Consider the following 27156-nt stretch of genomic DNA (forward strand, 5'->3'; position numbering starts at 1 on the left):
AAAAAAAATGTTAATTTAACATTCTCAGGATTTTAAAACTACAAAATGCTGATGAAAGACATCAAAGACACCCAGATAGAGACATATACAGTATCAATTTATTGATAGACTCAACATAGAAAAAATGTGAAATTACCCCAAATTGATACACACGGTTAATATATTTACTATCAAGGCACTTTGTAGATACTGACAAGATTATCCAAACAATTATGTAGAAAGGCAAAAAACAAAACAAACCAACAGAAATCCCAAAAAACCTGGAATAGCTCAAACATCTGAAAAAAAAAGATAGAGGAGCATGCTCCCAGGAGGTGAAGGTTGCAGTGGGCTGAGATCACGCCATTGCACTCAAGCTTGGGCAACAAGAGTGAAACTCCATCTCAAAAAAATAAATAAATATTAAAATAAATAAATAAAGGGTTGAAATCACTTCACGCTATTTCAAGTCCTCTAATATAATGAAAGCATTTTTCCTTTTTCATATTTACAAGAAAATGTTTATACCTGCCATTGTCTTGTGCATACTCTTGTCACAAAATATTGTCTCCAAACAACAGTCTCATTTTTGTGTCCCCTAAAATTTTACTACAGTGACACTGGGAAAAAATGTATTAAGCACAGCATCTGGCCAGGCGCAGTGGCTCATGCCTGTAATCCCAGCACTTTGGGAGGCCGAGGTAGGCGGGTCACCTGAGGTCAGGAGTTCAAGACCATGCCTGGCCAACATGGTGAACCCCATCTCTATTAAAATTACAAAAATTAGCCAGGTGTGGTGATGTTGCACATCTGTAATCCCAGCCCTTTGGGAGGCTGAGGCAGGAGAATCACTTGAGCCCGGGAGGTGGAGGCTGCAGTGAGCCAAGATCACGCTACTGCACTCCAGCCTGGGCGACAGAGCAAGAGTCTGTCTCAAAGAAAAAAAAACAAGCATAGCATCTGGAGGCAATGTATAGAAAAAGAAAAAAGTAAAAAAAAAAATGTGTGTGTGTATATATATATATACACATAAAGACAAAATATAATTTTATTAGAGTTGAAAATGAACCATAGAATATATTGCTTAATGCTATAATGGGAAAATGATATTTCCATAGTTTTTAGAAAAATGCCCTTCTAGTAATATATTTATAATAAATATATTTAAATAAATCATATTATATAATACATTATATTATAAACCCTTCCACACAATAATTTTCATTGTCTACTGTAAAAAGTAACTTAGGCAATTTTACTACAAAATATTTCACAAGCGTTTACAACAATCATATTGTGCAATGAGACTTGCATCTGTAGCTATAAAGGGAACATAAGATATTATCATGAAGAAAATTGGGGTCTTTCCTAACCAAAATGGCAGGAGTTCCAGAGGAAACATTCAGTGTTGTACTAGACTTGACTGCATTTTGTGATGTCTGAACACTAATGCCTTTGACACCTCTGCACTCCCTCTTCTGATTCTGCCCATCTGGCCAACTGAAAAATCCTCAGTGCCCACTCCTTTGGCACCAGCTGGAAGTTCAAACCATAAGTGGGCACCCCTGCCCCAGCCATATCCCTTAACAATCATCTTACCCCAAGCCAGTCACCTATGCCGATTCCCTAAAGTCATTTTTGAATCAGCTGGGGAAGTCTACCCTGCTCTCCCCAGAAAGCCTCATTATGGGTAAACATTTTCAGATCACGTTACTGAATGGCATCATCATTCTCAAAATCCAAACCAAACTTCAGGTGGATGTCAAAGCAATTCCAGAAGAGTGATCAAAAGTTCAAATAACCAAAAATGTTATGAGGGCGAAAATATGAAGTTTCTAGTTAACCTACCAAAGGAAAACAAAATTCCCATTCTGTATGTTCATCCTTAAGAGAATATTTCTGAACATTAATATTTTCAAATTATGTCACTGAGCACTACAAGGTCAATAGCAAGATTGTTAGAATATTTTCATCCTGAAGTCCACACTTTGTCCTATTTTCCATATTACTGTATGTGTTTTTGCTTCCTGAAAATGAAGGTGCCTGCCACGGGTCTTATTTGGCACACAAGAAAAAGGCACATAGAAACAATACAGTGCATGTTCATCAACAATGATGAACACAGAGGGTGTTGATGAAGTTGCGCTGTTATGTGATTTTTCACTTTATCCACATAAGCATCTTAGGGCAGAGTAGAGAGGTAAGCCAAGTGCGGTGGTTCACACCTATAATTCCAGCACTTTGGGAGGCTGAGGTGAGCAGATTACCTGAGGTCAGGAGTTTGAGACCAGCCTCATCAACATGGAGAAACCCTCTCTCTACTAAAAATACAAAATTAGCCAGGCATGGTAGCACATGACTGTAATCCCAGCTACTCGAGAGGCTGACACAGGAGAATCGCTTGAACCTGGAAGGCGGAAGTTGCGGTGAGCCAATATCACACCATTGAACTCCAGCCTGGACAACAAGAGTGAAACTCCGTCACAAAACAAACGAAACAAAAAACAAAAACAAAGAGTAGAAAGAATAACTTCAGTACTAAGTATTACCCAAAATCATACTTACCTAAGTATATATACCCAAAAGTGTATGTCATTTCATTTCACACACAAAATTGTTGTGGATGCTTCAACCTTAAAAATCCTGGTCAGGTATGGTGGCTCACGCCTATCATCTTAGCACTTTAGGAACCCAAGGCGGCCGGATCACCTGAGGTCAGGAGTTCGAGACCAGCCTGGCCAACATGGTGAAACCCCGTCTCTACTAAAAATACAAAAAATTTGCCAGGTGTGGTGGTGTATGCCTGTAATCCCAGCTACTTGGGAGGCATAGACAGGAGAATCGCTTGAACCCGGGAGGCAGAGGTTGCAGTGAGCCAAGATCGTGCCACTGCACTCTAGCCTGAGCAACAGAGCAAAACTTCATCTCAGAAAAAAAAAAGGAATACTATGCAGCCATAAAAAGGATGAGTTCATGTCCTTTGCAGGGACATAGATGAAGCTGGAAACCATCATTCTCAGCAAACTATCACAGTGACAGAAAACCAAACACCCCATGTTCTCACTCATAGGTGGCAACTGAACAATGAGAACACCTGGACACAGGGCGGGAAACATCACACACTGGGGCCTGTCGGGAGGTGGCGGGCTAGGGGAGGAATAGCATTAGGAGAAATACCTAATGTAAATGACGAGTTGACAGGTGTGGCAAACCAACATGGCACACGTATACCTAGGTAATAAACCTGCATGTCGTGCACATGTACCCTAGAATTTTAAGTATAATAAAAAAATAAAAATAAAATGCTAATGATGCATCATTATTGTCTGCTATAAAGTATCCTCCTGAGATAAACAATATGGTAGAAAGAAGGTGAATCATTCACACTTTGGAAAATTTCAACTTTATTGTTCCAAACATGAGAACTATGGACATTCTAAATCAAACAGAAGCAAATTATGCCAGCAGTTAAACATGAATCCTACTCAAGAACATGTTCCATTGGTAGTTTCAATTAAACTCTCTACTCTGATGTAACTGTTCTCTCTTCCATTTCAAAAATAAGAGTACTTTTTAATCAGTCTTTGCTAAACAGGAGCTATTGCTATTCAATGGAGAAGCTGGCCACCATTTCCCCTGCATTGTCTCTACTACGTAATCAGTCCCTAATGACTTGACTCTCTTCCCATAAAAATCCCTGTGTCCTAAAGTCATGGCATGCTCTATTTCATGGTCACTTGTAGAGCACAGCAGCACTGTGCCCGTCAGGAAAATAGTGTGCTAACTGCAATAAGCATGATGACTACCATCACGGTTTTGTTATTCTCTGTCCATCTCCATGGCCTCTAAATCAGACAATCTTTAACCTGAAAAGGAAGAGTCCTTATTCTTCCAGGAAACTGGATAGAAACGCTCCTCAGCTAATGAAGTCGGCCCTGTCATCTGACTGATTCTTTCCCAGAGACCACAGTGAAAGGCCTGTAGGGAAGGCACGTGAAGAGATTTCAAAGTTCAGGTTGAAGTCATAAAAACTAGCCTTTTTTTTTGTTTTCTTTTGAGACAGGGACTCGCTCTGTCACCCAAGCTGGAGTACAAATGGCAGGATCAGAGCTCACTGCTCAAACTCTCAAACTCCTGGGCTTGAGCAATCCTCTTGCTTCGGCCACTCGAGTAGCTGGAACTACAGACACATGCCAAGGGCTTGGCTTTTTTATTTTGTAGAGATGGGCCTTGCTACGTAGCCCATGCTGATCTTGATCTCCTGGCATCAAGTGACCCTCCTGTCTTGGCTTTCTATTGTGCGGAGATTATAGGCATGAACCACTGCACCTGGCCTTTCAAACCTAAATAATTACATTTTTAATAACCCAAATATAACAGACCATTTCCACGTGTCCTTGCACCCTTTATACACATCATATCATCAGGTTCAACAGATTTTGACTTGTTAGCCTTGGCACACACCATCCATTTGTGTGGTTTCACCAAAGACGAATGTTTTGATGTCTACTGATTTGGTGGGTCTCGATACAGCCTGTGCCATAGATAGTACATTTAAATGATTTCTTTCTAGTATGGACTCTTGGATGTTGATTAATGCTAGAACTCATGACAGAGTTTGCCAGACTCAGTTTGTAAGGACTCTCTCATGAATGCTTCTCTGATGCTGGACAAGCCATGAGCTGTGCCTGAAGACCTTACCGCACATACGGCATTTGTAAGGTTTCTCTCCAGTGTGGATTCTCTGATGGTTTGCAAGGTGTGAATTCTGAGTGAAGACTTTGCCACACTCATTACACTTGTAAGGTTTCTCTCCAGTGTGAATTTTCTGATGTCGTGCAAGGTGTGAAACTTGAGTGAAGACTTTGCCACATTCATGACATTTGTAAGGTTTCTCTCCATTATGATTTCTCTGATGAACTGTTAGGGAGAACTTGTGCCTAAAAGCCTTGTCACATTCTTTACATTTGTAAGGTTTCTCTCCAGTGTGGATTAACAGATGGGTGGTGAGGCTTGAATGCCCACTAAATTCTTTGCCACATTTATTACATTTGTAAAGTTTCTCTCCTGTATGAATTCTCCAATGTTGTGCTAGGTATGAACTGCTACTATAAACCTTGCCACATTCGTTACATTTATGAGGTTTCTCTCCAGTATGAATTTTCTGATGTCGTACAAGGTATGTAATACGACTGAAGACCTTGCCACACTCATTACATTTGTAAGGACTCTCTCCAGTATGCAGTTTCTCATGTCGTGCAAGGTATGCAATTCGATTGAAGAGCTTGCCACATTCTTTACATTTGTACGGTTTCTCTCCTGGACGAATTCTCCAGTGTTCTGCAAGGCCTGACTTGTACCTGAAGGCTTTACCACATTGATGACATCTGTTAGGTTTATCTGCAGTGTGGATTACTTGATGATTAGCAAGGCTTGAAGACACTCTGAAGACTTTGCCCTGCTCATTACATTCGTAAGGTTTTCTCCTAATGTGTGCTTTCTGTTCTTGTGACAGCAATGGAAAATCAATAAAATCATTCCTGTGTTTATAAAAAATGTGGGTTTTGACCCCAGAATAAAATATTTGAAGTGGTGAAACTGAAGAACTGTGGCCAATGAACTTTTCAACTTGATTACATTCATAAATCTTCCCTTCACCTTGAAATATCTCCAGTTCTGGCAGAGGTAACTGAAAGGTTAATCCAAGCTGATTTGTAATAGGCTTGTTTCCTGCTTTGCTTCTCATTGCACAGCACCTCCCTAGGAAAGCAAGTAAAGAGTGTAATTGGAACCCATGGTTCTGGTATGTTTAGACCCTGACGGAGGGACTGGAATCTGCCTCATCTGACTTAGACACTAGAAGAAATATCAGCATACTTCGTATTATCACACTGGCAGTGGAGAAAACCCAAAAGGTGGGGTGATGCACTGAGCAGTGGGGAATCTGCAGGGGTCAGCTGAGTTTGAGAGGGATTATGAGCAGAAAAATACAACAGAAATTGAAAGCTTCTAAGAAAAAGCAGGATGAGCCTCTCAGGGAAAATAAGACACTTAAGAGCAGCTGCATACGCCAGGTGCGGTGGCTGTAATCCCAGCACCTTGGAAGAGCGAGGCGGGTGGATCACTTGAGGTCAGGAGTTCGAGACCAGCCTGGCCAACATGGTGAAACCCCGTCTCCACCTAAAAATACAAAAATTAGCCAAGTATGGTGGTGTGTGCCTGTAATCCCAGCTACTCAGGAAGCTGAGGCAGGAGAACTGCTTGAACCTGGGAGGCAGAGGTTGCGGTGAGCTGAGATTATGCCACTGCACTCCAGCCTGAGTGATAGAATGAGACTACGTTTCCAAAAAATAAAAATAAAAGCCGGGTGCAGTGGCTCACGCCTGTAATCCCAGCACTTTGGGAGGCCAAGGCAGGTGGATCATGAGGTCAGGAATTCAAGACCAGCCTGACCAACATGGTGAAACCCTGACTCTACTAAAAATCCAAAAAAAAAAAAAAATTAGCCGGGTGTGATGACGGTGTGTGTGCCTGTAATCCTAGCTACTCAGCAGGCTGAGGCAGGAGAAGAATCACTTGAACCTGGGAGGCGGAGGTTGCAGTGAGCCAAGATCATGCCACTGCACACTGCACTCCACCTTGGGCGACAGAGTGAGACTCCATCTCAAAATAAATAAAAGTAAATAAATAAAAATAAAAGGAAAATTAGAAAATATCTTGATATAAAAGAAAATATAAATATAACAGCAGAACTCATGAAATGCAACAAAAATAGTGCTGGAAGGGATATTGTAATGATGTATGCATACATGAAAAATAAATAAATGGCTGGGTGGCTCACACCTGTAATCCCAGCACTTTGGGAGGCTGAGGTGGGAGGATCTCTTGAAGTCAGGAGTTGCAGACCAGCCTAGGCAACAAAGTGAGACCCCCTATCTCTAAACAAAATAAATAAAATAAAATACATTCCTGTGTTAATTAGTGAGACACAGTGTCATGTGCTTGTAGTCCCAACTACTCGGGAGGCTAAAGTGAGATCATCACTGGATCCCAGGATCTGTAATCATGCCGCTGCACTTAAGCCTAAGTGACACAGTGAGACCCTATCTCTTAAAAACAAATAACTAAACTAGAATAAAATAACATATAAAAAAACCTAACTTTATACCTCAAAAAGAAAAACATGAACATGGCTGGGCGCAGCGGCTTACGCCTATAATCCCAGCACTTTGGGAGGCCGAGGCAGGTGGACTGCCTGAACTCAGGATTTCGCGACTAGCCTGAGCAATACGATGTAGCCTCGTCTCTACTAAAATTCAAAAAATTAGCCGGGCATGGTGGCGTGTGCCCATAGTCCCAGCTACTTAGGGGGTTGAGGCAGGAGAATTGTTTGAACCTGAGAGGCGGAGGTTGCAGTGAGCCGAGATCGTACCACTGCACTCCAGCCTGGGTGACAGAGCAGGGCTCCGTCTAAAAAAAAACAGAAAAAGAAAAAAATGAACACAAAGATAGCAGAAAGAAAAAATAACGGTTATAAAACAAAGAAAACAGCAGAGAAGCACTAGAGAAAGTCAGGAAAGTAAGAGCTCACACTTTGAATAAGACTGACAAATCCTTACCTAGATAAACTAGAAAAAAGAAACATGAAGCATACGACCGAAAAAACTACAATGAGAAAGGTAAAAGAGTATTTGTATTACACACAAGTCTATACAAATAAAAATGGAAGTTAAATGAGACTCAACAATTACATAACAAAAATATGATAACCAAGAAAAAAATGGATAAATTTGTAGATAGACACCACTTACCAAGACTTAACGATGAAGAAGTAGAAAATCTAAACACACCAGTAACAAATAAGAAGACCGAATCAGTTATCAAATACCTACCAACTAAAACAGCAATGGACCAGATGACTTCAGTGTAAAATTCTATCAAATACTGAAAAAGATTTAACACCAATCCTCCTCAAAACATGCCATAAGGTTGACGAGGAGAACCACTTCTACACTCATTCAGTGAGGCTGGTGTTACCTTGAAAGCAGAGACGAAGGCCCTAAAGAAAACTGCAGAGCAGGCTGGGCACGGTGGCTCACACCTGTAATCCCAGCACTTAGGGAGGCTGAGGCAGGCAGATCACCTGAAGTCAGGAGTTCGAGACCAGCTTGGCCAACATAGTGAAACCCTGTCTCTATTGAAAATATAAAAGTTACCCGGGTATGGTGAGAGGTACCCAGTCTCAGCTACTTGGGAGGTTGAGAGAGGAGAATCACTTGAGCCCAGGAGGCGGAGGCTGCAATGGGCCGAGATCACACCGCTGCACTCCAGCTTGGGCCACAGAGTGAGACTCCATCTTAAAACAAAACAAAACAAAACTGCAGAGCAATATTACTGATTAATCTAATGCAAAAATCCTGAACCAAATGGTAGCAAAATAAATTCAGCAGCATAGTAAAATGGATCACACCTCATGACCAAGCAAAATTTATTTCAGGAATGCAAGAAGGATGCAACTTTGGAACATCAGTCCATGTAAAACCCCACAATAACAGAATAAAGAAAAAGAAATCCATGCAATAATCTCAGCTGATGCAGAAAAACATTTGAAAAACCTCAGCAATCATTATGATAAAAACACTCGCCAGGCATGGCGGCTCATGACTATGATCCAAATACTTTGGAAGGCCAAGATGGGGGGGATCACTTGAGCTCAGGAATTCCAGACCGGCCTGGCAAACATAGCGAAACTCCACCTCTACAAAAAATACAAAAATCAGCCAAGCGTGTGGCCTGTGGTCACAGCTATTCAGGAGGTTGAGGTGGGAGGACCATTTGAGCCTGGGAGGTAGAGGTTGCAGTGAGCCGAGATGGAGATCATGACAGCAAGAGATACCCCCTCAAAAGAAAACGAAAACAACACTCAACACACTAGGAATACAAGGAACCTGCTTAATAGAGGCCATATATAAAAAGCCGAAAGGTAACATACTCAATATTGAAAGAATGAAGGCTTTTCCTTTATAATTAGGGGGGAAAAAAAAAAGCTCGCTGGGATTCTTTCTTTTTTTTTTTTTTTTTGAGGGCTTCCGGGATCCAGGTCTTTCTTGACTTTCTGGTCTTATGTCATCTAAGTGCAGTGGTACCCACTTGTGCTTATTAGCTCTCTTTCATTGATTACTGACTGGGTGCACATCCATTATTTCTATTCAGAATACCTCCCTAGGTACCCAGGGAGGACACGTTCCAGGCTCCTCTGTGTGGTGTTATGATACACACATACGTTGGTTTTTGTCCGCAGTTCCTGGCTCATAACTCCCATAGCCCTTGCTACAGTCTTTGGTTATGTTGGCTTAGGCCTTCTGTGCAGGCCTTAAGAAAAATAACCTCTCCAACCTTCTCCTCCTCTCCTTTCACCTGCTCTAAGGCAGGACTCTATAACTCTCCCCCTACCTTTCTGATTGCTGGTCTTCAGACCTCCCCAGAGAGGGTCCTGCTGTATACCCTGGGGGAAGGAATGCTGATGTCACAAAGCTTCCATCAAAACCCAAGAGGATTAGGTTCCAAGAGCTTCAGGATGTCGGAACACATGGCAGTTCCTGGAGAGTGGCACGCCCAGGGAGGGCATGGAAGTTCCACAGTTCTTCCCCCATACCTGTTCCATATGTCCCTTCATTTGTATCATTTGCAATATCCTTCATAATAAACTGGTAAACATCAGTGTTTCTGTGAGTTCTGTGAGCTGCTCCAACAAATTAATTGGGCCCAAAGGGGGGATCGTGGAAACCTCAACTGGAAGCCAGTTGGTCAGAAGTTCTGGGGACCCAGACTTGCAACTAGTGGCAAGTGGGGCAAGTCTTGGAGACTGAGTCCTAAACCTGTGGGACCTGGCCCTACCTCCAGGTAGTGTTGGAAGTGAGTTGGAGGACACCCAGCTGCTGTCTGCTGCTTGGTGTATGGGGAAAACCCCCCACACCTTTGGTCAGAGAAGTCTTCTTCTGTGTTGGTAATTGCAGTGGTGTGAGAGCAGAGGAAAAACACGGTTTGCGAGTTTGGTGCTAAAAAACCCTAAGATATCAAAATATGTGATGCTCAAGTCCCTTACTATTGGCCTTCATATCCATGGTTTCTGTATCTGCAGATATAGAAAGCCCAGAAAGACCAGGCCATGGTTAGAAGCATGGAATTGTCGGCACCAACCACCATCCTCCAGGAAGGGTACAGAGGCTGGAGATTGAGTTAGTATCAATCATGCCTATGTAATGAAGCCTCCATAAAAATTCCTGAGAGCTTTCAAATGCTGAACACATGCAGTGGGACTGGAGGATGGCACAGCCAGTGAATCTCCCCACGTGCCTACCCTGTGAATCTCCTCATCTGGCTGTCCATCTGTATCCTTGGAAACATCCTTCATCATGAAGCAATGAACATAACGAAGTGTTTCCCTGAGTTTTGTGAGCCACCCTACCAAAGTAACCAAACAGAAGAAGGGGGTCGAGGGAACCCTGACTTGTGGCTGGTCAGGTGGAAAGGTGACTACCCACTACTGGCAACTGGAGGCTTAGGTGGGGGACAGGCTTGGGAACTCAACCCTTAGCCTGTGGGATGCAACTCTAACTCAGGTAGACAGTGTCACGAATGAATTGCAGGAAACCCCAAAACTGGTTTTTGGTGGGGAGAAATCTCCACACATTTTGGTGACCAGAAATGAAGCATTGTGTGCCAAGCAGCATGTGAGAGTAGGAAAATCACTGACTTTTTCCCACCTCAAACAGACCTGAACAGGCAAGGAGGGCTTGAAACAGCTCTACGTAGTTTCCAGGCCCCAGAAGCAAAAGACAACAACCTATGTTTTCCCTTCTCCCCATCAGGTTTTCCCAGTACAGGAAATGGGCGGATCATGAATAGGTCAAGGAGGCAGGTCTATGCAGACTTCAGCTCTGATGTATAAGGACAGAGAACTGAGCAACAGATAAAATCCCATACAGAAAGAGACCACAGGGGAAAAAGACTCCTTTGAAATGGCACTCTCTTTGCCCCTCAGAATCAAGGAACTAAAGAGTTGACAGAAGCCACATGACAGGGTATTGTCCATCATGATGAAAGACTTTGCTTTTGCTTCTGTTTGGGTTGCAGTAACACTGGAGGGCAAAACCATAAAACTATTACAAATCTAAACGAAAGGGTGGGCTGGGTGCAGTGGCTGCCGCCATAATCCCAGCACTTAGGGAGGCCAAGGTGGGCAGCTCATGAGGTAAAGAGATTGAGACCATGCTGGCTAACAAGGTGAAATCCCGTCTCTACCAAAAATACAAAAATTAGCTGGGCATGGTCGTGCATACCTGTAATCCCAGCTACTCGGGAGGCTGAGGCAGGGGAATCACTTGAACCCAGGAGGCAGAGGTTGCAGTGAGCCGAGATTGCGCCACTGCACTCCAGCCTGGGTGACAGAGCAAGACTCCGTCTCCAAAAAAAAAAAAAAAAAAAAAAAAAAAAGAAAGATTTCTCTTAAGAACTCACAGGATTTAAACTCCTATTTCTCCACACAGTTCTCCCACTTACAGAGTTTCCCAAACACTATTTAATAGTGTGGCTCTGGTAGGCCTGGGGCACATGCCTATAATCACATCACTTTGGGAGGCCAAAGCAGGAGGACCGCTGAAGCCCAGGAGTTCAAGGCTGCAGTGAGCTGTGATGGCCACTGCACTCCAGTGTGGGGGACAGAGACTGTCTCAAAAAAAAAAAAAAAAAAAAAAAAAGTGTGGCTTCCACTCTGTCCATCTGAGTTCTTACCTGTGTTGATATCTTTGATACCTTCCCACCTAACCGGAGTTTTTGCTACTTTCATTTCATTCTCCACAGTCCAGGGCTCTGTCCTTTGCTTCATCATGGAGATAATACTCAGATCAGGAAGACATATCCCTGTTTATAAAAGAAAGAATCAAGATGTGCTGTGATGTCTCCAAACTCCAAGCCCTCCGTTTAGGCAGGAGAGATGATATTAAAAATTAATCCTTTTATGCCAGTTAGAATGGCGGTCATTAAAAAGTCAGGAAACAACAGATGCTGGAGACAATGTGGAGAAACAGGAACGCTTTTACACTGTTGGTGGGAGTGTAAATTAGTTCGACCACTGTGGAAGACAATGTGGCGATTCCTCAAGGATCTAGAACCAGAAATACCATTTGACCCAGCTATCCCATTACTGGGTATATACTCAAAAGATTATAAGCCGTTCTACTATAAATTAAAAAAAAAAAAACTAATCAAGAATTCAAGAAAAACGTTTCACAAATTCACCCACAGACTGTCTCCTTCTGAATTCTTAGGGAATCCTGTAATAATCGGATATCGAACTCTCTTCCAAGAACTACAGAATCAAAAGCACAGGGGTAGAAAACAGGGAACTGGATATTTTAAAAGTTTGTCATAAGGTTTTATGCACACTTAAGCCCAGGTACCAATCCAAAGGTGCATCATGAAGGAGACAGAAGATCTGAAGAAAGGGGGCATTTCAAGTCCAGAAAGCATATGGGAGCTTTTCATTTCTGAGTCAACAGGCTTTCTTTTTTTTGAGACAGAGTCTTGCTCTGTTGCCCAGGCTGGAGTGCATGATCTCAGCTCACTGCAACCTCTGCCTCCTGGGTTCAAGCAATTCTCCTGCCTCATCCTCCCGTGTAGCTGAGATTACAGGCATATGCCGCCATGCCTGGCTAATTTTTGTATTTTTAGTAGAGATGGGGTTTCATCATGTTGGTCAGATTGGTCTCGAACTCCTGACCTCAAGCAATCCACCCACCTCAGCCTCCCAAAGTGCTGGGATTAGAGACATGAGCCACTGCGCCCAGCCAAGTCAACAGGGTTTCAATCTCAGTCAAGCAATGCAGGGGCTCCCAAGAGGCACACAAGGGAAAATGCAGAGATACTAAGGGCAGACCCCAACTTCTGAGGGGCATTATCCTTACCCAGGGAGACCAGGTTCCTGTAGTTCTCCAACATCACATCCCTGTATAAAGCCTTCTGCACAGGGTCCAGGCATTTCCACTCCTCCTGAGAGAATTCTATGGCCACGTCCCTGAATGTCAAGTGTCCCTAAAATGAAAGATGCATTTGACCAACAGGGTATGGAGAGAGTAATTATGTTCACACAAAACGAGAAGAGGGTTGTAAGGATTGACTCAACTGAAGTGCTGACGTGAACATTCTGACATATCCACATTAAGGTTTTTTTGAGCTAGTTATGCGTCTGTGATTGAGTTTTATTATACTTTTCCACAAAAAGTTATGATAGTCTTTAAAGCAGTGTAGATTTTCTATTCAGTATCTACCTGAGCTAGAATACAAGTGTGTCTGAAGACACCAACTACTTGTATTCTAGCTCAGGTAGATAATGCATATCAGTTGGTGTGTTGAACATAATACCTAACACTTCTATAGAGATAACTGTGGGTTAATTTTGTGTCTGGGCATTAGAATCAAACCTAAAGAATCAAACTGTTAAGTAACAGATCAGCGTCAAAAGTAAACTGACAATTACCTAACTGAGTAAAGTTCATGAACAAAAACCTAAATCTGCATAAAAGGTCATTATATATGCATATACACATATCCTCCTCGTAATACATTACTATTCTTACTGCCATTAACTCATTAATGTGATAGTGTAGAACACATTTTTTTTTTTGACAGAGTCTCCGGTCTGTCACCCAGGCTGGAGTGCAGTGGCGCGATCTCTGCTCACTGCAACCTCTGCCTCCCAGATTCAAGTAATTCTCCTGCCTCAGCCTCCCAAGCAGCTAGGATTATAGGCATGCGCCACCATACCTGGCTAATTTTTATATTTTTAGTAAACCCTGGTTGGCCAGGCTGGTCTTGAACTCCTGACCTCATGCGAGCCACCCTTCTTGGCCTCCCAAAACACTGGGATTATAGGCATGAGCCCCATGCCCGGCCCAATAGTGTAGAACACTTATAAGGTCACGGAAAGTATTTCAGGTGTAATTTCAACTGTTCAAAAATATAAATTTTTTGTTTTTGAGATGGAGTTTTACTCTTGCTGCCCAGGCTCAAGTGCAATGGTGCGATCTCAGTTCACCACAACCTCTGCCTGCCAGGTTCAAGGGATTCTCCTGCCTAGCCTCCCGAGTAGCTAGGATTACATGTATGTGCCACCACGCCCAGCTAATCTTGTATTTTTAGTAGAGACAGCGTTTCTCCATTGGTCAGGTTGGTCTCGAACTCCCGACCTCAGGTGATACGCCCACCTTGGCCTCCCAAAGTGCTGGGATTACAGGCGTGAGCCAACACGTATGGCCAAAAGTATTGGCTCACGCCTGTAATCCCACCACTTTGGGAGGCCGAGGTGGGCGGATCACGGGGTCAGGAGACCAAGACCATCCTGGCCAACACGGTGAAACCCCATCTCTACTAAAAATACAATAATTAGCTGGGTGTGGCGGCGCACACCTGTAGTCCTAGCTACTCGGGAGGCTGAGGCAGGAGAATCACTTGAACCCAGGAGGCGGAGGCTGCAGTGAGCCGTGATCACGCCACTGCACTCCAGTCTGGGCGACAGAGCGAGACTCTGTTTCAAAAAAACAAAAAATAAAATTAAAATTAAAATAAAAAAATTCTTATAAAATAATGATGTACCTTAACTATAGGCTTCCTTATCCATGCACTCATGCAAACACATCACAGGTACACACTTAAACACACTTAGTTTATAAAGTAATAAACATACGCACTTTACGTATCAAGTGAAACAAAGAGTTGTCTCTCAATGACTATTTTTTAGATGACATTTGTCATCTTTTTTTTAAAAAAATTCTTAGAGACCAGGTCTTGCTATGTTGTTCAGGTTGGGGTGCAGTGAGTAATCACAGCACAGTACAGCTTTGAACTCCTGATCTCAAATGATCCTCCCTCCTCAGCCTCCAAAGAAACTGGGACTAATGGTGCACATACGGCCTGGCAGTCATTATTATTTTTGCTAATGTGTATTTCAGCATGTTTGCAACAATAAAAATGTATAAATAGTACTCAGTTTACTTTATAAACATTACTGTATATTAAGCTATTTAAAAAAAAAGTAGACTGGCTGGGTGCGGTGGCTCACGCCTGTAATCCCAACACTTTGGGAGGCTGAGGGGGGCAGATCACCTGAGGTCAGGGGTTTGAGACCAGCCTGGCCAATATGGTGAAACTCTGTCTCTACTAAAAATGCAAAAATTAGCTAGGCCTGATGGCGGGCGCCTGTAATCCCAGCTACTCGGGAGGCTGAGGTAGGAGAATTGTTTGAACCCAGGAGATGGAGGTTGCACTGAGCCGAGATCACATCACTGCACTCCAGCCTAGACAAAAGTGTGAGACTCCGTCTCAAAAAAAAAAAAAAAAAGGAGATCATGAAAAAAAAAACATAGAAACTTGAACTCCAGTCACAAATACCTATTTTCAAAAATATAAATAGAATATGTTTTAAAATTTGGCCGGGCGCGGTGGCTCAAGCCTGTAATCCCAGCACTTTGGGAGGCCGAGGCGGGCGGATCACGAGGTCAGGAGATCGAGACCATCCTGGCTAACACGGTGAAACCCCGTCTCTACTAAAAATACAAGAAAATTAGCCGGGCGAGGTGGCGGGCGCCTGTAGTCCCAGCTACTCGGGAGGCTGAGGCAGGAGAATGGCGTGAACCCGGGAGGCGGAACTTGCAGTGAGCCGAGATCGCGCCACTGCACTCCAGCCTGGGGCACCGAGCAAGACTCCGTCTCAAAAAAAAAAAAAAAAAATTTATGTGAGGTCTCACTATATTGCCCAGGGTGGTCTCAAACTTAAGAGATCCTCCCATCTCAGCCTCCCAAGAAGCTCTAGAAGCTCAAATTACAGGCTTTTACTACTACACTAACACATTGCTTTGTCCATTAAAATTTAGATTATTCTCTACAGTGAGAATTACAAACCACTGCTCAAATTGAAATCAGAGAAGACACAAATGGAAAAATATCCCATGCTCATGGATAAGAAGAATCAATATAATTAAAATGATCATACTGCCCAAAGAATTTACAGATTGAATGCTCATCCTAACGACGTTCTTTGCAGAACTAGAAAAAACTATTTTAAAATTCATATGCAACCAAAAAAGAGCCTGAATAGCCAAGGAAATCCTAAGCAAAAAGAACAAAGCTGGAGGCATCAAGTTATCCAACTTCAAACTATACCACAAGGCTACAGTAACAAAACAATATGGTACTGGTACAAAAACAGGCACAAAGACCAATGGAACAGAATAGTCAGCTCAGAAATAAGGCCATACATCTATGACCATCTGATCTTTGACAAAGCTGACAAAAACAAGCAATGGGTAAGACTCCCTATTTCATAAACGATGCTGGATAACCAGCTAGCCACATGCAGAAGATTGAAGCTGGACGCCTTCCTTACACGATATACAAAAACCAACTCAAGATGGATTAAAGACTTCAATGTAAAACCCAAAACTATAAAAACCTTGGAAGACAACTCAGATGATACCATCCTGGACACAGGAATGGGCAAAGATTTCACGACAAAGACACCAAAAGCAATCGTAACAAAAACAACAATTGACAAGCGGTACCCAATTAACTTTAAGAGCTTCTGCACAGCAAAACAAACTATCAACAGAGTGAGCAGACAACCTACAGAATGGGAGAAGATTTCTGCAAACTATGCATCTAACAAAGGTCTACTATCCAGCATCTGTAAGGAACTTAAACAAATTTACAAAAGAAAAACAATCCCATTAAAAAGTGGGCAAAGGGCCAGGTGCAGTGACTCATGCTTATAATCCCAGCACTTTGGGACACTGAGGCAGGTGGATCACCTGAGGTCAGAAGTTGCGAGACCAGCCTGGCCACCACGGTGAAACCCCGTCTCTACTAAAAATACAAAAATTAGCTGAGTGTGCTAGCAGGAGCCTGTAATCCCAGCTACTCGGGAGGCTGAGGCAGGAGAATCGCTTGAATTCGGGAGGCAGAAGTTGCAGTGAGCTGAGATTACACCATTGCACTCCCTCATGGGCGACAAGAGCAAAATTCCATCTCAAACAAATGAAAAAAGTGGACAAGGGACATGAACAGACACCTATCGAATGAAGACATACATGTAGCCAACAAGCATGTGGAAAAAAAGCTCATTATCACTGATCATTAGAGAAATGCAAATCAAAACCACAATGAGATACCATCTCATTAGTCAGAATGGCTATTACTAAAAGTCAAAAAAGGCCAGGCGTGATCACGCCTGTAATTCCAGCACTTTGGGAGGCTGAGGTGGGTGGAGATGGTGAAACCACATCTCTACCAAAAATTCAAAAAATTGCCGGGCATAGTGGTACGCATCTGTGGTCCCAGCTACTTAAGAGGCTGAGGTGGGACGATCGCTTGAGCCTGGGAGGTAGAGGTTGCAGTGAGCCAAGATTGCACCACTGTACGCCAGCTTGGACAACAGAGCGAGACTCTTGTCTCAAAAAAAAAAAAAAAAAAGGCACAAAAGATTTCCTGATTTTTTATTGCACAATTTACCAGGTACTTGTGCACATTAATACATGACTTCTGTGGGCAGCTCCTCTAATTCTGGTCCACAGAGAGCTGACAATGCATCCAGATGTGGCCCCTGAACAATACCTGCTGCCCAACAGCCCTGACACCACGGGACCCTCACCCCATCTCCATCCATGTCTGGTGTGAGCCCTTCCCAGGCCCATGCCCAGGGGAGCCTCTTCCCAAGTTCATGTCACTGGGTCACGAGGGATGGAATCTAAGCGAGATGAGAGGGACTGAGGGAAGGCATGGGTGAGTGTGAGCAAACCTGTCAGACAGGACGCTTGAGACTCAGAAGATTCTCAACTCCAGTACTCGGCATTTCAGGAAGAAATAAGAAACAGAACAATCAACTGAGAATATCACTTTACCTGAGTAAGTGGCATCCCTGACTCCTTTGCTTTCCTCTTCTGCGCTTCTCCTTCACATAACATGACTCTTTAGAAGTCAATCCTGAATGTCAAAAACATGCTGTTTAGGGTTTAGAATGAACATACTTTCTTCCTGTGCCACAACCACACACATAGGGGAGACCTCACCCTGTGGAAATACAGTCCTCTGCTGCCCACTGCAACAGAGTTGATGCCGGGACAACAAACTCCTACAGGAAGAACAAGTGAGTTTTTGGCCCCTTTCTTCAGAACCCGCGCCCCTCCTGGAGAAGCCCGAGCACACACATTGCAGCAGTGGGGAGCTGGGCTGGACTAAGATTCCCTTCAGGGCACAGACCTGGCTCTGACCAAACCCCATGCGGAGCACAGTACCCCTCAGCTCCTTGTGAATCAGAGGCTGAGCTCAGCCTTCTGAAATGAGGACACGGCTTCGGTGCTCAATGCTGGATACAGAATACAGTAAAATCCTTTTATCCAAGGGGATACGTTGCAAAACCCTGAATGAATGGAACTTGGAACAGTACTAAACCCCATCGACTCCACGTAAAGGATACACGTGACAGATGCTCAATGGCATATCCAAATTGCCAACATCAATGCTCATGTGCTTGGGGGGGCATGTTAAATAAAATAAGGATTACTTAAACAAAACCACTCAGATACCAAAGATTGGATCTGATCAAAAAGACTGCTGTTAAAAACAAAACAAAACAAAAAAGAAGACTTCAACGGATTGGTGGGCAGACAGAGTATACAGTGCATGGGGTCTATATCCAAGGATTCAACCAATTATAGACTTAAATAATTTAAAAAAAAAAAAAGGGGCCGGGCGCGGTGGCTCAAGCCTGTAATCCCAGCACTTTGGGAGGCCGAGACGGCGGATCACGAGGTCAGGAGATCGAGACCATCCTGGCTAACACGGTGAAACCCCGTCTCTACTAAAAAAATACAAAAAAAACTAGCCGGGCGAGGTGGCGGCGCCTGTAGTCCCAGCTACTCGGGAGGCTGAGGCAGGAGAATGGCGTGAACCCAGGAGGCGGAACTTGCAGTGAGCTGAGATCCGGCCACTGCACTCCAGCCTGGGCGACAGAGCAAGACTCCGTCTCAAAAAAAAAAAAAAAAAAAAAAAAAAGAAGCAACATACCAATATAAAACAACAATAAAAGAAAAATATAAAATAAAAATAATACAAGAAAACCAGCCAGAATAACAAGTATTTACATAGCATTTATATTTAATTAGGTATTACAAGTAATCAGATGGTTTACTGTGGGGAAAAGAAAGAGAGATCAGACTGTTACTGTGTCTATGTAGAAAGAAGTAGACTAGACATAAGAGACTCGATTTTGTTCTGTACTAAAAAAATTTTTCTGCCTTGAGATGCTGTTAATCTGTAACCCTAACCCCAACCCTGTGCTTGCAGAGACATGTGCTGTGTTTACTCAAGGCTTGTGCTTTGTTGAACAATTGCTTGAGGGCAGTATGCTTGGTAAAAGTCATCGCCATTCTCTAATCTCAAGTACCCAGGGACACAAACACTGCTCTGCCCAGGAAAGCCAGGTATTGTCCAAGGTTACTCCCCATGTGATAGTCTGAAATACGGCCTCATGGGAAGGGAAAGACCTGACCGCCCCCCAGCCTGACACCCCTGAAGGGTCTGTGCTGAGGAGGATGAGTGAAAGAGGAAGGCCTCTTCGCAGTTGAGATAAGACGAAGGCATCTGTCTCCTGCTCGTCCCTGGGCAATGGAATGTCTCAGTGTATGTTCTATTTACTGAGATAGGAGAAAACCACCTTAGGGCTGGAGGTGAGACTTGCTGGTGGCAATACTGCTCTTTAATGCACCGAGATGTTTATGTATGTGCACATCAAAGCACAGCGCCTTGTTCTTAAGATTGTTTATGACACAGAGACATCTGTTCACATGTTCTCCTGCTGACCCTCTCCCCACCATTACCCTATTGTCCTGTCACATCCCCCTCTCAGAGATGGTAGAGATAATGATCAATAAACACTGGGGGAACTCAGAGACCAGTGGCGGTACGGCGCGGTCTGGTGCGGGTCCTCCGTATGCTGAGCATGCTGAGCGCCGGTCCCCTGGGCCCACTTTTCTTTCTCTATACTTTGTCTCTGTCTCTTTCTTTTCTCAAGTCTCTCCTTCCACCTGATGAGAAACCCCCACAGGTGTGGAGGGGCTGGCCCCCTTCGGTTTACAGTATCTGGGGGGATGCGGAGGATGTACATAGGTTATATGCAAATACAGTCACACATTGCTTAATAACAGGGACATGTTCTGAGAAACACATTTTCAGACCATTTCATTACAGAGTGAACTTACACAAACCAAGATAGCATAGCCTACTACACATCTGGTATATATAATATAGCTTACTGCTAAAAACCTGTAGGGCATGCTATGTCCTGAATACTATAGTCAACTGTAACAATGCTAAGTACTCGTAAGTCAAAACATATCTAAATATAGAAAAGGTACAGTAGGGCCAGGCACAGTGGCTCACACCTGTAATCTCAACACTTTGGGAGACGAAGGCGGGTGGATTATCTGAGGTAGGGAGTTTGAGACCAGCCTGGCCAACATGGGGAGACCCCGTTTCTACTAAAAACACAAAAATTAGCCAGGCATGATGGTAGGTACCTGTAATCCCAGCTACTCGGGAAGCTGAGGCAGGAGAATCACCTGAACCCAGGAGGCAGAGGTTGCAGTGAGCTAAGATTACACCACTGCACTCCAGCCTGGGTGACAGAGTGCCAAAAAGAAAAAAAAAAAGAAAAAAAAAATACAGTAGTCATTTGGTATAAGAGTTTAAAAAATGGTACACTCGTCTAAGGCACTTACCATGAACGGAGCTCGCAGGACTGGAAATTGCTCTGGGTGAGTCAGTGAGTGATGAATGAATGTGAAGTCCTAGGACATGACTGTACACTACCACAGGCTTTATAAACACTGCACATTTAGGCTACGCTAACTTCACAAAAAAATACTTTTTTCTTCAGGAATAAACCAAGCTTACTTACTGCAACTGTTGCACCGTACAAACTTTTCAATTTAACTTTTTGACCCTTTTGCAACAACGGCTTCAAACACAAACATGTTGTGCAGCTATACAAAAATATTTTATCTTTTTACCTTAATTCTCTAAACTTTTTCTTGTTTTCAATTTTTTAACCTTTTTAAACATTTTTGTCAACCACTAAGACACAAACACACACATCAGCCCACGCCTGCACAGGGTCAGGACCATCAGTGTCACTGTCTTCCAGTGCCACATCTTGTCCCACCAGAAACTCCTCCTATGGTAACAATGGTTTCTCCCAGACGCCTCCTGAAAGACCTGCCTGAAGCTCTCCTTTCAGAATAGTCCATGGTAGTTTGCTTGCTTTGTTTCTTTTGTCTTCCTAAATGTTCTTATGAGCAGATAATGCATCATGGATGTTCCTTTCTATTAATGAAAATCTTTAGGTGTTGGTGCCTATGTTTTCAAACCTTTTAAGGAGCTTGTCAAGGTCTGCAAAAGCTTCTGCTATATATTTAACTGTGAATTGCCTTCAGAGTTCTTTCTTTTTCTTCGGTTTCCTATTGGCTCATTCTCTTTTTTTTGTTTTTGAAATGGAGTCTCACTCTGTCGCTCAGGCTGGAGTGCAGTGGTGCGACCTTGGCTCACTGCAACCCCCGCCTCCTGGGTTCAAGTGATTCTCCTACCTCTGCTTCCCAAGTAGCTGGGACCACAAGCATGTGCCACCACTCCTGACACTACTGACCTCAAGTGATCCACCTGCCTTGGCCTCCCAAAGTACAAGGATTACAGATGTGTGCCACCGCGCCCAGCCAGTTCCCTATTCTCTTGCCTTTTTTTTTTTTTTTTTTTTGAGACGGAGTCTCGCTCTGTCGCCCAGGCTGGAGTGCAGTGGCGCAATCTCAGCTCACTGCAAGCTCCGCCTCCCGGGTTCACGCCATTCTCCTGCCTCAGCCTCCCGAGTAGCTGGGACTACAGGCGCCCGCCACTGCGCCTGGCTAATTTTTTCTATTTTTAGTAGAGACGGGGTTTCACCATGGTCTCGATCTCCTGACCTTGTGATCCGCCCGCCTCGGCCTCCCAAAGTGCTGGGATTACAGGCGTGAGCCACCGCGCCTGGCCCTCTTGCCTTTTCTTCAGCTATGCATTCCTGTATCAGTTCCAATGACTCCTCATTAACCCATTCCTCATGAACCACCTCTAAGAGATTCTCAATGTTATCCTCCTCCACATCCAGTTAAAGCTGTCTGGTAACACACTAGGTTTGTTTCCCCCAGCATCACCAACAACACTGCACTATGATGTCGTGACTGCTCTGAGGTAGCCAGGCAACAGGAATTTTTCAGTTCCAGTGTAATCTTATGGAACCACCATCATAGGCGTGGTCTGTTGTTGACTGAAATGTCCTTATGTGGCACGTGACCGTATTATGCAATTTTATATAAGGGTCTTGCAGATCATCTGATTTGGGTAATCTTGGGGGGGATCTTGGAAGCAAATCCTATGTGATACCGAGGGATGACTGTACAGGGGGACATACTGGACAAAGAGATGATTCAAGTCCTGGACAAAACAGAGTGGGACAGTGAGAGACTGCATCATCCTACTAAGAAGAGTGAGAAATTTAACACTTATGAATTCTTCATTTCTGGAACTTTCCATATAATGTCCTTGGACTACTAAAACTGTAGTTGACCATGAGTAACTGGAACCTCAGAAAGTACACTGGAAGATAAGGAGCAACTACCGTAGAATCAACTTCAAATATTAACACTGAGCCCAACCTGAGTATGTGAATGGGAATCTCAGGTAAGAAACTGGAGGCACAAGACGTGTATCTGCACTCCAATGTGAAGCCAGGGGTGAGCTCCACTCAGACAGTGCAAGTCCAGCACACCCCCACCTTCTGGCTCTGCTCTATCCTTGGGTCTTGTTACCTGGATTTAGGTAGTGGAGCAGAAAGAAATATCCAGAGCAGGCAATGTGGACCACAGTGGGGGTGAGGGTGTAGCTGGAGTGTTAAATGTGGGGTGGAGAGGAACACAGAAGCCTCCATGAAGGAGGTAATATCAGAACAAAGACTTGGGGAAGAAAAGGTGTTTGTACCTGCAGCTGAGAGGCTAGAGATGTCCAGGCAGAGGGATAGCCCAGGTGGAAGCCCTGAGTCAGGAGCAACCCTGGCTCCAGGAAAGAGGCCTGTGTGGCTGCAGCAGAGGGAACGAGGGGGACACAGGCAGGAGGTGAGCTCAGAGAGGTCCTGGGGCACAGATCACACAGGGACAAGGCCGCAAACATTTTCTCCCATACCTCAAAGGAATTTCGGAAACAACAAATTTCCTCACCTGTTTTAGTAAATATGTAATTATTTATGTTAAATTAATGTACTTACAGGCTGGGCGTGGTGCCTCACGCCTGTAATCCCAGCACTTTGGGAGGCCAAGGCGGGCGGATCACAAAGTCAAGAGATCAACACCATCCTGGCCAGCATGGTGAAACCTTGTCTCTACTAAAAATACAATTAGCCAGGCGTCGTGGTGCATGCCTGTAGTCCCAGCTACTCGGGAGGCTGAGACAGGAGAATTGCTTGAACCTGGGAGGCGGAGGTTACGCTGAGCCAAGATCGTGCCACTGCACTCCAGCTTGACGACAGAGCAAGACTCCATCTCAAAAAAAAAAAAAAAACCTAATGTACTTACAATGTAATATCTTACATATTTTGACTATATGACAAGAAGTTCAGCTAAGCCCCAGGAAGTACAGGGTCAACCTCATCTGAGATGTGCAGGACCGCAAGGGAATGCATTTGGGGGAGCTCAGAAAGTGGCACATATGAGGTGGAGATGCCTGTTAGGCGTCCCAGCGAAGAAGTGAGGGGACAACTGAACACAGGTTTCTAGACCTCAGGCCAGAGGTCTGCAGGGTACATGGAGACAGGTAGATGGGGTTCAAAGCCATGAGATGAGATGATAAGGAACGGTAGTGTGTGTGGACAGAGATGAGAAGAGTTTTGAGATCTAAGCCTATTCAACATAGGGAAACCCAGTCTGTACTAAAAAATCAAAAAATTACTCGGGTGTGGTGGTGTGCACCTAGAGTCCCAGCTACTTGGGAGGCTGGGGCAGGAGGACCTCCTGAGGCCAGGAGTTCGAGGCTGCAGGAAGCTATGATTGCACCATGGCACTCCAGTCTGGGTGACAGGGTGAGACTGTCTTAAAAACAAAAACAAAAATGAAAAAGACCTAAATCACGGAACACTCCCACGTTCAGAGAACACAGCTTCAGGAGATACCAGCAGAGGAAACTGGTAAGACAAAAATCTGAAACAAAGTAATCAAATAAATTTAGAGCTAAGAAAAAAGAACAGGGAATGATCAGCTGTGCAACATGTTGCTAACTCGAAAAGATGAGGATAGGAAATTCAAAATTGGACTTCGAAACACAGAGGTCACTGGTGTGTCTGGAAAAAAAAGGATCAAAGGAATGGTGGAGGTGAAAGCTTAATTGGAAGGGGGTAAATCAAGAACTTGAGGCAAGACTGGAGACAGATAAAACAAACAAGATTTTAGTGTACTGTGTTCTCAAATGGAGCACTGAAGAAGGGTACTAACTACAGGGAGAAATGTAATTAATAGAATATTTCTTGTTTTAATCATGGAGGAGTAGCAAGAAATAAAGATTTCATTCTGTGCTTTTTTTTCTTTTTCGTTTTTTTTTTTTTTTTTTTTTTGAGACACAGTCTCACTCTTGCCACTCAGGCTGGAGTGCAGTGGTGCGATGTCAGCTCATTGCAACCTCCACCTCTGGGGTTCAAGTGATTCTCCTATCTCAGCCTCCCGAGTAGCGGAAATACAGGTGCGCATCACCACGCCCAGCTAATTTTTGTATTTTTAGAAGAGGTGGGGTTTCACTGTGTTGGCCAGGCTGGTCTGGAAGTCCTAGCCATAAGTGATCTGCCTACCTTGGCCTCCTAAAGTGCTGAGATTACCGGCATGAGCTACCGCACCCAGCCAGCATGTCTGTGTGTGTTTTAATGGACAATACCTCCACGTGGGTACACTAACCAAAGTAATCCCTTGAAGTAAATATTGGTGATGCCACAGAGAAAGGATGCCACATTGTCCTGAGATTGTGAGTAGGGCTGGCACATGCTGCACAATCGCAGGGTCAGCAACAGCCAGGGGGAGGGACAGACCATTTCCAGTTACTACAGAGTAGAGATCGCAGGCCCTGAGACAGGTGGGTGGGCCGGTTGGAGATCTCTTCCCTTTACTGTTTGAGGTGGAAATGTACACGTGTTTTTTCCCCTGCTGAACAGTTGCTCTGGCACACTCCCAGCTACATGACTGACAATTTAACTCAATTTGGATAGTATCTACCTGGAGATAGAATCAGATCCCAGTTAAGGACTCAGTCCCACATGACTGCCCCTCACTTCAGACACGGATAAAATTAACGGTTTCCAAAACCCACTCCTCTGTTTTGATTTGCTAGGACGGCTCTTCCATCTATATCCTTTGTCATAACCTTCATAACCAATAGTAAACCTAAGTAAAATTTCCTCTGAGTTCTGGGAACCATTCTACCAAATTAATGTGAGGAGGCCGGGCAAGGTGGCTCAAGCCTGTAATCCCAGCACTTTGGAAGGCCGAGGTGGGCAGATCACCTGAGGTCTCAGGAGCTCAGGACCAGTCAGGCGAACATGGTGAAACACCGTCTCTATTAAAACTACAAAATTAGCCAGGTGTGGTGGCGGGCACCTGTAATCCCAGCCACTCGGGAGGCTGAGGCAGGAGAATCGCTTGAACTCAGTAGGCTAAGGTTGCAGTGAGCCCAGATTTTGAGCCCCTCTCCTCTCCCACAGTTTCTCCCCTTCTTCCCTCTATTCCTTCTTTTCCACCTGATCTGCTCCATCTTGCAATTGTTTTCCTTTTGTTGCTCTTTCTCTCCAATCTTTTGATTGTCTCCAATCTCCATATATTTCTGCCTCTTTCTTCTCCCATCTGTGCTCCTCCTGCTAAATTCCCTCTTCTCTGTTATGCCCCCTTCTCCCCACTGTCTGGCAACCCCAGATCCCTGGGGTGGTTCTCCCTCTGCTCTCCTTGTCACCGGCTGCCCCCTCTTGCGGTCCCTGCACCACGCAGCTCAGTCTGCCCTGGCTCCAAATCCTTCCTCCTCTCCCCAGCTTTGTCTGAGGAGTCTCCCGCTTTGCTGCCCCTCTCCCTACCTTGCAGTCCTTCATCTGTCTAGAAATACAACTTTTCTCTACATTTCTCCAGTTGCTTTTCTCTCCCTGCTACTTCCTGGGGTGATTCTTTCACTTTGCAAATCTCTCACCGTCCCTCTACGTTGCCGTCTTGATATGGATCTCCTTCATTATTTTCTCTCTAAATTTTTCTGTTTCCTCTACCTCTCTCTCCATCTCTTTCACTACACATTCACAGGGAGGGGACTGGAATAAAATGCCCACCTCCTCAACAGCCCAGTTTCCAACGGGAGGAATTTGGGACAGAAGAACACTGGGTGCCCTACGATAGGTCCCGGCCACCTCCCCCAACACAGGATCAGGAGAAGCCGTGACTGCGAAGAGGCCTGGGGACAGAAGGGTCCAGCCCAAGGAGGTCTAGGGCGGCAGGCAGATCAGGGGTGGGGTCTGCAGAATCTCCAGGACAGGCAGAGGACGCGGCCCCTCCCGATTTGCGGCTGTGGCGCTGCGCCCCAGGGGCCGACAAGGGCGAGGCTCGGGACCCAGAGGGCGTGGATCGGGCTCGCAGGTTGGGGACTTTACGTGGCGCGGGGCTGGCGGAGGGGTCACTGAAGGGTTTTAAGCAGGAAAACGACGCGAAAGCAGCTGCCTACGCGGCCCTACGGCAGAACGACCGGGGACAGAACCAGCCCTAGGGCGATTTTAACACACAGGGAAGTGAACCCCGGGATTCTGACGGGACGCGTGAATTTACTCGGGGTGGAGGGAGCGGTGCGGGGATTTCAAGGTCTGTACCGCCCCCCACATCCCGGGTACAGAAGCGTGAGGGCACCGCTAAGCGAACACTTAATCTAAACAAAGGAAAACTCACGCGCCGCAGTTGCGCCATCTCTCCACGCCATCCACTTCCGGGTCTGCAGGCGACTGCGCGCGGACGGAGCGGCCAGGCCTGGGCGGGGCCAGCGAGG

General features: G+C 44.7%; 1 protein-coding gene across 1 annotated transcript; it reads right to left on the reverse strand.

The window, feature by feature from the left end:
• Window positions 1-83: 83 nt before the first annotated feature.
• Window positions 84-27156, reverse strand: ZNF766 (zinc finger protein 766). The gene is made up of 5 exons (XM_007997873.3): window positions 27060-27156; window positions 17931-18012; window positions 12945-13071; window positions 11773-11901; window positions 84-5739 (listed from the first exon to the last, which is right to left on the reverse strand). Exons 2-5 carry the CDS (start codon window positions 17991-17993, stop codon window positions 4607-4609), a joined length of 1452 nt encoding a protein of 483 aa, XP_007996064.3. The 5' UTR covers window positions 17994-18012; window positions 27060-27156; the 3' UTR covers window positions 84-4606.

The sequence above is a fragment of the Chlorocebus sabaeus genome, chromosome 6 (assembly GCF_047675955.1).
Source record: "Chlorocebus sabaeus isolate Y175 chromosome 6, mChlSab1.0.hap1, whole genome shotgun sequence".
Classification (NCBI taxonomy): Eukaryota; Metazoa; Chordata; class Mammalia; order Primates; family Cercopithecidae; genus Chlorocebus; species Chlorocebus sabaeus.